The 14,237-nt window shown below is 58.9% G+C and overlaps 1 protein-coding gene across 6 annotated transcripts in view; it reads left to right on the forward strand.

The window, feature by feature from the left end:
- The window catches only part of PRKCZ (protein kinase C zeta), a 131,646-nt gene that overhangs the window by 75,321 nt on the left and 42,088 nt on the right, over positions 1 to 14,237 (forward strand). For all 6 annotated transcript variants that reach the window (XM_064371952.1, XM_064371955.1, XM_064371954.1 and 3 more), the window contains 2 exons: positions 5,272 to 5,357; positions 12,636 to 12,767. In XM_064371952.1, the coding sequence (XP_064228022.1) occupies positions 5,272 to 5,357; positions 12,636 to 12,767 (218 nt within the window). The remainder of the gene's footprint in view (positions 1 to 5,271; positions 5,358 to 12,635; positions 12,768 to 14,237) is intronic.

The raw sequence follows: 14,237 nt of genomic DNA on the forward strand, positions 1-14,237 counted from the left end.
GTCCCCTGTATCACCGACACCGTGATACCCATTGTGCCACACCACATGGCCCTGGCCCCCACAGGGCGGGCTCTGCCTGTTCCCAGGGGTCTGGGTGTCCCATGTGCCTGGACGTGAGAGGACAGAAGTCAGCAGAGCTCTGCTCCCCGCTCGCCCGACTCACGCCTCGGCTGTGCCTCTTCTGTCTCTCAAGCTCTTCTGTGCTGTGTGGTTGCGCTTAGTGGCTATAGGAAGTGGGAAGTGGTCACCTCTGTGGGGGCCTGGGCGGTGGCTGCCCGTCCCTGAAACAGACCCTGTGCCCCAGGCAGCCATCCAATCCCCACTACAGCGGTGCCGGAAACCTTTTTCTACATCTGCTTCCGTGGCTTTGTTATTCTTCAGTCCCCGTTAAAAGTATAGCATGTTCTCAATTGCATTTTCAGCTGGGAAGTAGATCCTGGTTAGAAATGGGAAGTTTGAGTTGCAGGCTTGCCATCCGGGCGGGTCCCTCGCAGGGGCTGCACCTCCACCGCCCCGCCCCCGCTCTGGGGCCACCCAGGTCCTCGGGTGCTCCTCCCTGTGTCTCTTCACCCTCTGGTCCTACTGGCCCATCCCACCACCCCACGTCCTGTCTCCCACTGCCCTCAGCCCCTCTGACAGTGCCTGCGTGGCTGGTGCTCTCCAGTGCAGAAGGAAGGAAGGACTGATGTTCAGGCAGCTCTGCCGGGGGCGCTCCGGCCGGAAAGGCGGCGGGAACCCTGATGCAGGGGTAGCCAAGGCTCGGGGGCTCCGCACCAGTAAATAGGCGAATGGCGTTTTCCTGCGGCTTTTGGTGGCTTTTTAGGACTCTGCGTCCGTGTGCCCTGCTGTTCCTGACAGTCCCCTGCCAGGGTGGCCCAGTGCCCACCATAGAGGGTGCAGGTCAGTTTGTGGACTGATGGCCAACCAGGCTGAGCCAGGCAAAGTGAGGAGTCCCACCCCAAACCGCAAACTCCAGCATCTGGGCCGTGGGCAGCGCCGGGACACCGTAGCTCTGGACATGCATTTGCGGTCGCTGCTACTCTCATGTCTCGATTTGCCCTGGACATGCCGGCAGCTGACTGTGCTGCAGAGACCTGGAGAGGAAGGCAGGTGGCCCCGCGCTCCTGGAGCTCAGAATCCAGTGGAAGTCGCTGCCCAGGGAAGACGCAGAGTCTGGAGGTGGCAGTGCCCGTTTTACCCGCACCCTTGGTGACAGCTGCACCCCGGCTTCTGGGGACCCCGGGTCCCAAGGGCACCTCACTAGCCTGTCTTCCTGGTCACTGACCTGGGCCACCATAGGAGGCACTTGGCTGTCTGCATGTCACTTGGCTGCTGACTTGCCCCTGTCTGGGCACCGCAGGCCTGTCCTGTGGCGTTGCTTTGGGCTGTGCTGGTCACGCCATGTAGCAGGGCCGTGTCCAGGGAACAGGGAGGCCTCAAGTGCCCCCTGATCTGCTCCTGGGGACGCGGCCCCTCCCTCACTGTCCCCACACCCCAGGGCTGTCACCTGTCCCAGCCTGCTGCTCCAAGCTTAGCGTGTTAAAATGTGTTTTCTACGTCTTGTCAGCATGCAAGGCGCGAGATTGCCATGGAAACTGAGCTCCTCAGAATTCCTGTGGCCTCCTAATTATAGAATCTCAAAGGAACGCACAGAGCCCCTTGAGACTGTCAGAGTTAAGGCTGAAAGAGGGGTAGCGGCCCTTGTGTTCTCCACAATTTTGTTCCCTGCTTGCCTCAGTGGAGCCTGGCACCCAGGGAGGTGGCAGAATGGGGTCCCTAGTGGGCATGTGACATCGAGCCAGCTCTGACTCTGGACCCAGGTCCCTCCTGCCACAGCCAGCGTTCAGCCTGACCCACGCGGCTGTGCCATCCACTGTGTGGGGGGCATTGTGGGAGACCCCAGGCTGTGTCCAGAGACACCCCTGGAGGGGCTTTTGGGACCCTTTTCCGCAGAGGTGGCCAGGTGGCTTCGCAGTGCTGGGCCCACAGCCTCCTTGCAGTGGGACCTGGGGGCCAGGGGCCATTCAGAGTGTGCTCCCCAGATGGGCTCCGTGCCCACGTGCCCTTCTTCTTTTCACAGCGCCGACTGTTGCTTAGGTCAGGAATAGGCCTGTCACTTTCTGGACAGAAACCCAAACGCTGAAGATGCGACTGTGACCTTTGAGGGGCAGGGGCTGCCAGGTCCCCCCAGCGTCCCCATCAGCAGGCCCAGAAAGGCAGAGTGACTGCCAGCCAGTGTGTCCAGGCTCCCTGTACTTGGGGAAACTTCTAGTCAGTTGTCTGAAGTTAGAAAGTTGGAGGGGAGGGGGTTCGTGGTTGCTTGTTTTGGCAGTTGCAGAATCCCCTAAAAAAGTAGGAATGTGGATTTTTCAAGGAAGGTGCTGCTTTGATTCAGAAGCTAAGGAGGCTCTGAGAGCAGTCTCGCCTTGAGACAAACATCAGGCCAGTCCCAACGGAGGAGCGTCCTGCAGACACCCAGCCTGCACTCAGAACTGTCACAGCCAGAAAGCGAGGGGAGTCTGAGGAATTCACAGCGCAGCGGGGCCCATGAGCCAGGATGGAGACACGTGGGCCCCCGGACGAGCCGGGACGGAGACACGTGGGCCCCCGGACAGGAAGGGATGGGGACACTTGAGTTCGTCCCGGCGGAGACTGGGGACACCGGGCTGTGTGCTGTGTCCCCTGGGAGCGTTTGTTCACCCTGCTGGGGGCTGCCTGATGAGCCTCGCATCTACTAGGACATCGAGTCTCTTTACTGATTAAACCTGAAGGGTGTCCAGTTGGCGCATTTTCAGACTTTCCCAGGTGCACTGGGGGTGGGTCCCACGTGTCCCCATCCGGCCTGCTAGGTCCAGAGCTGTGCGTCCGACCCTCAGCTCCGCCCCTTGGCTATGCTCCCGCCCCTTGGTACCTCCCCGGCTGTGCATCTGCCCCGGGCTCCACCCCCCGGCTGTGTGTCCAGCCCTCGGCTTCGTCCCCGAGCTGTGCGTTCGGTCCTTGGCTCCGCCCCCAGCTGCGTGTTCGACTCTCGGCTCTGCCCCCAGCTGTGCATCCCACCCCCGGCTTTGCGTCCAGCCCTTGGTTCCGCCTCGCGGCTGTGCGTCCGGCCCTCGGCTCCACCTCCCCGGCTGTGCATCCGGCCCTGGGCTCCGCCCCCTGGCTTGCGTCCCACCCTCGGCTCCGCCCCCGGCTTTGCATCCAGCCCTTGGTTCCGCCTCCCGGCTGTGCATCCAGCCCTGGGCTCCGCCCCCGGCTCTGCGTCCCGCCTTCGGCTCTGCCCCCGGCTGTGCGTCCCACTCTCGGCTCCGCCCCCGGCTGTGCGTCCGGCCCTCGGCTCCACCTCCCCGGCTGTGCGTCCGGCCCTGGGCTCCGCCCCCTGGCTTGCGTCCCACCCTCGGCTCCGCCCCCGGCTTTGCATCCAGCCCTTGGTTCCGCCTCCCGGCTGTGCATCCAGCCCTGGGCTCCGCCCCCGGCTCTGCGTCCCGCCTTCGGCTCTGCCCCCGGCTGTGCGTCCCACTCTCGGCTCCGCCCCCGGCTGTGCGTCCGGCCCTCGGCTCCACCTCCCCGGCTGTGCGTCCGGCCCTCGGCTCCACCTCCCCGGCTGTGCGTCCCACTCTCGGCTCCGCCCCCGGCTGTGCGTCCGGCCCTCGGCTCCACCTCCCCGGCTGTGCGTCCGGCCCTCGGCTCCACCTCCCCGGCTGTGCATCCAGCCCTGGGCTCCGCCCCCCGGCTGTGCGTCCCACTCTAGGCTCCGCCCCCAGCTGTGCGTCCGACCCTCGGCTCCACCTCCCCGGCTGTGCGTCCCGCCTTCGGCTCCGCCCCCGGCTGTGCGCCCTCGCTTCTGTGGCCCATAGCGCCTCTGTCTCCTCCGCTCCACCCGCTTTTCTCTCTTTTCGGAGACGGTTGGAGGGGCACGGGCGCCCCCCGAGGGGACGGTCAGGCCTGCGGACTCGTGGAGCCGGGACCTACTGTGGGCTGGTCAGGGCAAGACGCGGGCCCCGTTTTCGTGGGCAGAGCCACGTGGGGGCTCACCCGACCTCCTCAGGGCTGAGGGCCACCGGGGCCGAAAGTGGCCGCTCCCGGGCTGCGCCTCGTGTGGAGCCCAGGCCTGGCGCCCGGGAGGGTGGAGGGCGGAAGGGGCGCAGGCCGCACGGCCCAGGCTGCCCTCGAGTCTCTGCGAGCCGCGCCTGTGTCGCCAGGCCTGTGTCAGTCCCGCGCTGTGCTCAGGGCGTCGGGACCCCGCGCTCCCGAGGACCCCTGACTGCTGGGTTTTGCACTGAGCCTCCCGTTTAGAGGAAGAGGAGCAGGTTTCCCCTCCGTGTGACCCGATTCCAGCCGTTCCAGCCAGAGCTAGTCATTCTCTTGTTTTAAAAACATTCCGTTAGAGTTTACACTTCAGTGTGTTCGCGGCACTCTCATTCGGGTCATGAAAGTCGCTTTTATGATGGGATTTTATAAAAGCACAAAGCTTCCCGTTGTATGTTGTGTTTCGGAAGATTCTGTTTGCACACACGTTCGCTTCAAAGTGTTTCGGAGGTGCGAAGGGAGACCCGGTTACGAGGAGGGACAGGAGCAGCCTTCTGGCTACGGCTTGCTGCCAGCATTTTCCGTAAGCAGCGCCGTCCACGTGGGCCGACTGTCAGATGCGAGTTAGAAAGGTGATGCTTCCGGTAACTCGCGAATGGAAATGAGTGCGCGGTGGGCTTGGCTCTCCTGCCCTGAGATTTATTAGGTTAAAGGAAACTCGACTGGGGAGCCCGGGCCTCGCGCCGCCTGTGTCTGGCGAGTTGCTGAACTCAGCGGCGCTCTGTGTCTTAGGCTGGCTCAGGCCCCAGCGTGCCGTCCACTCTCTCTCCTCTGACAGTCATGTGTAAATATCGAGGCCCATTTGAACTGTCCCTGTGTGGAAAAAAGGCCTGTTTTTCATGGGGCCGCCTGGGGAGAAGTAGGGTGGAGAGGAAAACAGGGGGAGGGCAGACGGGCCGGCCTGTGCTAGCCTGGGGCGACTTCACGGTTCCTCAGTCAGTGAGCCGCCGGAAGGACTCCAGCTCCATCCTCACCTGGGCCACCGTCTGCAGCTGCTGAGGCCATGACACTGTGAGGATCATGTGAGGGGAGGCAGAGAGAGGCCGCCATTCCAGCCCTGCCTTCCCAGCCTGGGAGGATGCTGCGGCCCCCATCACCTGGACAGCAGTGGCCTGTCCCAGCTGCACCCTGTGTGGGCTTGTGGCCGCCACCTGTTTCTTTATGCCTTTCTCCTATCCTTTCCAGAATCTATCTACCGCCGAGGAGCCAGAAGATGGAGAAAACTGTACCGTGCCAACGGCCATCTCTTCCAAGCCAAGCGCTTTAACAGGGTGAGTGCCCCTCGGGACTGGTCCCTCAAGGGGCCTTTTGTTACTTTTAAAAGCAGAGAGAGAGGAGGGGAGGCACGTCCTGCTGAGCCCAGGCTGAGCTCTTTTCGGTGCCTGAGGGCAGAGTTACAGAAATGCTTTCTCTGGTGCAGGATGGGGCCTTGGCTAGGGCTGTCTGAGGCGGGAAGTGCTCTCTGGGCCTTTCCCTGCATGGAGGCTGCCCAGTGAATGGCGTCTGTGTCTGCCAGGCTATGTGACTCTTAGCAGGGCTCAGAGCTGGCTCGCTGGCCTGAGGCCCCAGTCTGCCTGCATCCAGAGTAGGGTGGCCACATTCCACATGAAGCGCCAGATACGTGTTCCTGGCTGCACACAGGGTTTCATGTCGGTGGCAAGAGTGTCCGGGAGCCCCGGAAGCTCCTTCAGCCCCCATCCCTGCTTGGCCCTCTGTCTTTCTACTGGCCGCCCACAGGGGCCCTTTACATAGGACGCTTAGATTACGTCCCTTGTTCCTGTTTATGATGCTTTTCTAGTTCCTACAAAATGGGTGATTCAGATGCTTTTGTAATTGTTCTATTTCACAGTGGAAGGGGAGGTGTCTGGGGTGCCTTGGTGGCCCTGGAGTTTGTCCCACACAAGGAGTAATTTGGGGGTGCATGGAAGTGTACAGGGCCTGTCCCCACTGTGGGATTCCACACAGAGCACCCCACAGCCCCTCACATGCCACCTCCCAGTCAGCCCTGTGCCTCCTGCAGTCTGTCCCCATGACACGTGGCTGCCAACCCAGCCGTCTCCAGCCCAATGAGGCACTGAGGCCACTGCGTGCTGGTTCAGTCCCAGCCCGACTGCTTCCTCTGTCTCCACCCCACCCTCCCTATGCTTAGTGGCAGGAGCATTCACGGACATGTGTCACTGCGAGAGAGCCTCCCAGAGGCTGCCCGGTTGTCAGGAGTGGTGGCCCCGGGGCTACCTTTGCGTTCCACGCCCACCTGCCACGTGGTCTCACATGTCAACCTCTGCTGGGCATCTGGCCCCTCCGTCTCCTGGAGTGCCCCCAGGTCACCTGCCCCTGTTTCTGCTCCCGTGGTCAGCCCTCTAGACCATCAGGCAGTTCTGTGCATGTGAGCCACTCCTGCCCACTGTTTCTGCGGTCCCCATCATGTGGCAAGAATGGGTCTGGACTCCCTGGACTCCCATCCCTCTTCGGGCTGACCCAGGCAGAGATGCAGGACGAGCTCCTGAGTGACTGAAGACGGGTGTGGAGGGAACTAGACTCCAGAAGATGAGCAGGCCAGTGCTGGGAAGACCTAGGCATTGCCTGGAGAGCCCAGAGAACTTCCTGGAGAAGGAGGCATCTGATCATACTGCCTGGGAGGTTGGTGCAGAGGAGATGCCAGGAGTACCAAGAATGTGGCAGGCACGGGAGAGTTCAGCCAGTGTCTGGGAGGCCCTGAGGATGAGGTTGGGGACACCAGGATGTGGAGAGCCTAGGTGGCTGTGTGCTTAGGGCAGGTGGTTGTGGGTGAACAGGCAGGCTGGCCCAGGCTGGCACTCAGGAGAGTGTGGCTGGAGGTGGCCACATTGGGGGTGTCTGTGGAGAATGGTACCAGGGAGGGTTGCAGCACAGAGATCCTGTCGGTACCCCCAGCCCACCCTGGCCGCCTTCTCTGAGGACACACAGTGTGAGCTTTCCAGGGCTGCAGAACAGAGCACCAATAACTGGCGGCTTAAACCACAGAAACTTGCTGTCCCACAGTTGGGGGCTAGAAGTCCGAAGCGAAGGCATCTTTATTAGAGGGACAGAAGCGATAGGATGGGTGTACGTGAAAGGAGTTTATTAGGGAGAATTGGCCCTCGTGCTCACAAGGCAAAGCCCCATGATAGGCCGTCTGGCAGACTGGAGAAGAAGGAAGTCAGTGGTGGCTCATTCTGATTCCAAAAGCCTCAAAAGCAGGGAAGTCAACACTGCAGGCCCCAGAATGCCCCAGCAAACCACTGGCGTAAGTCCCAGAGTCCAGAGGCCGAAGAACCTGTAGTCTGATGTCCAAGGGCAGGATGAACGGCAGGAAGCATCCAGCCTGGGAGGACGATGAAAGCCAGAGACCCAGCAAGCCGCTCCTCCCACCCGCTTCCGCCTGCTCCTGCTTCGTCTCGGCCGCATTGGCAGCCGACTGGACGGTGCCCACCCACACTGAGGGTGGGTCTCGCTGTCCCAGTCCACTGACTGAAATGTCAGTCTCCTGGTGGCGCCCTCAGACACACCTGGAAGCAGTACGTCCCCGGTTCTCTAGGTGACATTACCCATCACGGTGCCACAGCGCCACGCTCCTTCCCCCACAACCTCTGGGAGCTGCACGCAGCATTGTTCCCAGGCTCACAGAGGAACCACTCACCCTCCTTCCGTTGCATGTGCCCACCCAGTGACACGGGCCAGGGCTCCAGGCAGCGCTGGGTGCTGGCCTTTGACCGAGCAGCTTTTAGGAGAAAAGTCTGTTCTGCTGATGGCTGGTGCAGACCATAAGTGACCCTCTCCACCACCAGGAGCAGAAGCTTTTCCTTCTTCTGGACACTGGAGAAGCGGGTGGCAGGTGGACCCACCGCAGCCCTCCCGGGCGCATGGACAAGCCAGTTTCACAAACACAGAGGCCGAGGCAAGATGGGGCAAAAGCCTGCAGCAGGGAGGGCAACTGCCCTGTGGTTCACCCCGCCCCGTTCCCCACTAATTGTGCCCGGGCTCTGATCTCCCCTCCTGCCAGTGATGTTCTCTGCCCAGACCTCAGAGCTGCTCCATGTAGCGCTCACTGCGTGTTAATTTCAGGACCGCTCAGATCACCTCTACTGTCACTTAAAAGGGGCATTTCAGGAGGGAAGCGCTTGGTTTTGTGTGAATCAGCAAGACTTAAAGGGCAACAAGCACCTAGGAGGACTTTTCCATGCTCTTTATTGGTGAGCTGAGGATGAAAGAGTGAGTGTCAGTCGCTCGGGACTGGGGCTCCCTGCCTGGGTCTTTGTGTGGACTTGAAATGACTGTCCTTGGGCCATGAGAAGGAAGTGCTCCATGGGGGAGCCAAAGGGAGAGAGCCAGCGAGGTTCTGGAGGAGGAGGTGAGGAGGGGCTGCCTCCTCCCCGTGAGGGACTGTGCTGGGGGACAGGGAAGCCCACTCAGTGGGTCAGAGCTGCTGGGTCGGAGCTGGCGCTGGGCCCCCGGGGCCGAGCACTTCCCATAAAGGAGGACGGAGGGGATCCCCCAGTAAATCCTGAGGAGGCGATTGGTTAATTATCCGCCCCAGAACGGGGTGGGGAGGGGGGAGGTGAGCAGAAATCCAGGCTGTGGCTCCCATCACTGTAAACTGCAGGTGGATTGAGGTTAAAAAAAACGGCCAGACGAGGTGGCTCACGCCTGTAATCCCAAAACTTTGGGAGGCCAAGGTGGGTGGATCGCTTAAAGCCAGGAGTTCGAGATCCACCTGGCCAACATGGTGAAACCCCTTCTCCACTACAAATAGAAAAATTAGCTGGGCATGGTGCTGTGTGCCCGTAATCCCAGCTACTCAGGAGTCTGACGCAGGAGAATTGCTTGAACCCGGGAGGTGAGGGTTACAGTGAGCTGACATTGTGCCCCTGGGTGACAGAGTGAGACTACGTCTCAAATAAATAAATAAAAATAAACCTAGAAGCCGTGCAGATCTCTGGAGCAAAACTTGGCGGTGAGGACCAGAGGGTCTTCAGACTCAGCCACACGGACTTCTCAGATTTTTTTACTTTACAAATTAAATGCAAAAAAACACACGGGAAAAGTGTAGCACCTAAAACCCAGAAGAGATCCAAACAACTCACACTTTGGATTAAAGAGCTCCTATGCGAGGGCTTTTGGTAGCTGCTGGGACTGAGAAGCTGAGCACGGGTGTGAATGACTGAGGAAATAAGACTGTAATAATTTATAGGTGAGGACAGCTTGACCACAGGTGATCAAGGAAACACACGACGTTTTCTCTGTCAATATCGAAGATGTTAAAAGTAATTAAAGCCCAGGGTTGCTGTCATGGGGTCTGCTGATCCTGGGATGTAAGGTAGACACGGACCCTGCTCTCTGGAAATCACACAGGAAATGTGTGGCCCTGCCATGTTCCTGTCCGGCCTCTCTTCATAAGCAGTCACCCATCATTCGGAGGTTTGTGTTTGGGGAAGATCAGCTCAGCATTATTTTTACAAGCAAGAGTGGGAATCGCGTGTGGAGTTAGCTGCTCCCTTTGCTGTGAACAACCCACTCCATCACGTGGGATATAAACCGTGGTGGGCCACGTCTCCGAGCTGTGGCTGCTGGAGAGCCCCCTCTGCTGGTGGCTCACAGGCCACGCGTGCCACAGGGGCAGCTGGGTGGGCGACCCAGGACTTTGGCCTTTATCGTGAGTGGACAGAGGAGTGACCACTTGGGTCCCTGGAGAAGAAGAGGCTCTAGAGGGTGAGGGTAGGGAAGGGAAATGAGAAGATGCCACCCAGGAGCAGCAGTGCCTGTGAGGCTTGGTTCAAGCAGTGCCCTCAGGTGGCTGGCAGAGGCCAACGCAGCTCCTCTTCAAGCCAGCCTCAAAGAATTCCCGCCGATAAATGAATCAGGCATCTGAGCTCACAGTCGAAAACCACAGAACACAGTGGGAAGCAGACTGTCGTGAGCCCGAGCTGGCAAAAGCCCAGACAGGGGCTCTGACCAGCAGAGTAGGTAAAGTTGTGGTGTGTCTAAAACACGGAAATGGGCCATTGAAAACATGAGCAGGGAGGCCGGGTGCGGTGGCTCACGCCTGTAATCCCAGCACTTTGGGAGGTCAAGTCAGGCAGATTATCTGAGGTCAGGAGTTCATGATAAGCCTGGCCAACATGGTGAAACCTTTTCACTACTAAAAATACAAAAATTAGCTGGGTGTGGTGGCGGGTGCCTGTAATCCCAGCTACTCGGGAGGCTGAGGCTGGAGAATCACTTGAACCTGGGAGGCAGAGGTTGCAGTGAGCTGAGATCATGCCACTCCACTCCAACCTGGGCAACAGAGCAAGACTGTCTCAGAAAAAAAAAGAAAGAAAATATGAGCAGGGAACAAGTTGGCAGCATGTAAAACAGACAAACATTTTACCATTGAGCTATGAATTCCTGTAAGTTTCTGAGAATGGAAACTTGGAGTTTAGGTTTTATTTTTTTAATGTCACGTTTCCCGAAATGTTGCTCATTGAAATGTAGGTTTGAAACAAGAGCCTTTGATAGAGCTTGGGCAGCCTCACCTACAAAGCACACACGAGGTCTCTGGCGGGCACTGGCCCTCGACAGACTGACGCTGCCCTTGTCAGCAGTTGGCCTGGCCTGACCCCAGCTAAGGGCGGCTCCCCGCAGAAAGGAACCTGGTCAATTTTTTGTTTGGGTTTTTTTTTTTTTTTTTGAGACACAGTCTCACTCTGCCAGGCTGTAGTGCAGTGGTGTGATCTCGGCTCACTGCAACCTCTGCCTCCCAGGTTCAAGCAGTTCTTCTGCCTCGGCCTCCTGAGTAGCTGGGATTACAGGTGCCGCCACCACGCCTGGCTAATTTTTGCATTTTAGTAGAGATGGGGTTTCACCATGTTGGCCAGGCTTGCTTTGAACTCCTGACCTCAAGTGATCCACCTGCCTCGGCCTCCCACAGAATGCTGGGATTACAGGCATGAGCCACTGCACCCGACCAACCTGGGTTAGTTTGTAAAGACACCTGGTGGCTGCGAATTTGGTCTTAAATAGGACCCTAGCATTGCAGAGTAAGATGTTAAATGGTGACTGAGAGAAAGCCAAGCACGTTAGGCACGTTATAGCCAAAAAAACTTGATTTTTAAATAACGGCATTAGAAATGGAAGCTGGTGTTCTCCTGCGCTGTGGAAACAGAGGAGAGTGGAGCAGGTCTGCACAGCCAAAGCGCCTCCTTTCATTCCAGGGTCCCTGCATTCAGCAGGTGCCGACTGGGGCAAAACTCCTGATGCCAGCATTAAGCTAGATTGGCCCCGAGTTGGAGGTCTTGGGTGGGATGCCCCTCACCCCTCCCTCGTTCAGATAGAGTGCACGGTCCCAGTCTGGCTCTGCCGTGGGTGGGCTGATGTAGGTGGCATGTGCCAAGGATGTGCCGCCAGCTCATTTTCCTGTTACGGAAGTTGGAAGTGATGGTGAGTGCGTGTTTTCTTGCCCGGTGCTCACTGTGTGCTGGGCACTGTCCTAGGTGCTAGTCACGCTGTGGGGAAGAGTCCCCGGGGGCTGGTGTCCCAAGCAGGCTCTTCCTGATAGCAGAAGAGTCCCGTACAGGGCGTGGGCCCTGTTTGCTCAGCTGCACCCAGCGCCTGCACGTGCTGAGGGTCCCCGCTTCCTCACGTGAATTCAGTGCAGGCCGTTCACAGTGCACTGTGTCCCTGCTTCCTAACTCGAGAGCGAAGTGAGGCTGTCTAATAGGAAGGAAATTCGTGAAAAATAGTAATGTAGGGAAAAGCGTACGAAAGGTTGTCTGGAAAAAATCTAAAGTGGAGACTCCGGGTGCGCGGTGATGGTGCAGACGCGCCCTTAACTGCCAGGACCCCTTCGGGCACTTGGGCAAGGCAGCAAGCACCCAGGCAGGCCCCAACAACATTCATTTTCGTGCCCTTTGTAACGTTTAAACATTTGTGAAAACATCACCAAACAAGCTGATAATTACTGTCATTTTCGAATTGTTTAGAACCATGAAGAATAAAGAAGGATCGTTTTAAATCTTGAAAAATACTGAACAAAGAACACTGAGATAATTGCAGGCTGCCATGTCGGTTCAAGATGCTCATGAGTCCAAGTTCGCCTTCTCTGAGGCTGTTGGGAGGGGGTTCTGTCTGAGTGAACGCCAAGCAGGGGTCACCCCCCACACTCTGCCCAGCCCTAGACGGGACCCCAGACCGCTGTACGCAGAGCACGGCAGGAGCTGCAGCCCCCAGCCTCTGCGAGCCAGGGGGCCTTGCCTGAGGCAGCGCCTGCTCTGTGTGAGGGGACGCGGGAGGACTTCTGCCTGTGGGACCTCCCCTGTGTCCCCTCACACAGAGCAGGGTTCCATGCCTCCCCTTGGGGCCATTGGTTCCCCCAACCTTGGCATGGATCCAAGACGGGGCTACTGAGCTCTGGCCAGCCTGGCGCCTGGAAGGGACAAGGGACCGGGGCCACCTGTGGCCCGGCTCAGTGTCCTCTTTTGAGAAGGTGCAGGTGTGGAAGGCCCTGCCTGGCCGCTCAGCGTGGCCTGGGCCTGATGTGTTCCTGTCTGCAGAGAGCGTACTGCGGCCAGTGCAGTGAGAGGATATGGGGCCTCGCGAAGCAAGGCTACAGGTGCATCAACTGCAAACTGCTGGTCCATAAGCGCTGCCACGGCCTCGTCCCGCTGACCTGCAGGAGGCATATGGTGAGTGGCGGGGCTGGGGAGCCCCTGGGGAGCGCAGGCAGGGCCGGGGTGCGGCCGCCAGCCCACCGTCCAAGCTGACCTTGATGACCCTGGGTTCTTCAAGAGGGACCATGGTGCTGTCCTGTCTCTGGGCTGCAGTGTGAGGCTAGGCAGCAGTCTCGGATGGGACCTGTCTTCCTGAGCCCCCACGAGCCCCTGGCACCCTCTGATCAGTGGGGCAGGGGCACGGTTCATTCATACCCCAGTCCTGCACCGGCTCTTGGGGCTATGGAGGTGAGAGCCAGGTCTGACCCAGTAGCACTGGGCACGCCAAGAGGCTCCAAACATCTGGAGCCCCTCCCTGGCATCCTCCTTGGGAAGCCGTGCCCAGCCTGTGATGAGGTTGGCACCTTCCCTCCCCTGTCCCTGAGTGCTTGGACTTGAAGTGTCCAGGCCTTTTGGGGCCTGGTTGACTTTGCCTTACTGAGTCCTCAGGCCGTCTCTGGGATTTCTGTGTGACCCCCTGCGTCTCACTGAATCCTGGGCCTCGGCCTGGACTGAACATTAACCCACTGGGCCCCACTGCAGCGTGCAGGGGGTGTGTCCGGGGAGGGTGGCTTGTCTGCAGCGTGCGGGGAGTGTACCTGGGGAGGGTGGCTTGTCTGCAGCGTGCAGGGGGTGTGTCCGGGGAGGGTGGCTTGTCTGCAGCGTGCGGGGGCTGTGTCGGGGAGGGTGGCTTGTCTGCATCTTGCTGTGGTGTGGGAGGAAAGGTGCTTTTGGGGGTGACATGCCCTCTCTTCTGTTACGGGACAATGACAGAGTCCAGATCGGGGTGTCACCCCAGGATCACCAGGCACAGGGATGGGGGCCACGCATGCATTGGGACAGTCCTTCCAGAGGTCCTTTAGCTGCATCTGCCAAAAAGCCTGCCATGCCCTTTGACCCCATAGGTCTGCTTTAGCGTAAGCAAATGAGACCAGCCCCAGATGTGGCCAGCTAGAGGTGAAGGGAGGCCAGCGCCTGCCACCCAACTGGCCACTCATAGGGGTGGCTCCATGATGACCCATCTGCAGGCAGGACCCAGAGGCCCTTAGGTTGGCCCTTGGATGCCTGGTTACGGACAAGATGTGGCATCGGGATGGGGGGTTACCACGCGTTGTGCAAAATGTCCCGTTTATAAAGCACATGATGGAAAGGTCATGACCTACAGTACTGAGTGGTCGCCTCTGTCTGTAGAATCATAGGTAACGTTTATGTTTTTCATATATTCAGTGCGATAGCGTAACAATTATATTCTTTTTTTTCTTTTACTTTTTTATTTTTTTAAGATGGGGTTTCACCGTCTTGGTCAGGCTGGTCTTGAACTCACGAGCTCAGGTGATCCGCCCGCCTTGGCCTCCAAAGTGCTTGGATTTCAGGCATGAGCCACCACGCCCGGCCACAATTATATTCTTATACACCGTGTTACAATATGCCCATTGTAATATGTAA

The sequence above is a fragment of the Aotus nancymaae genome, unplaced genomic scaffold (genome assembly GCF_030222135.1).
Source record: "Aotus nancymaae isolate 86718 unplaced genomic scaffold, 86718_ANA_hifiasm-v0.15.2.pri h1tg000250l, whole genome shotgun sequence".
NCBI lineage: Eukaryota > Metazoa > Chordata > Mammalia > Primates > Aotidae > Aotus > Aotus nancymaae.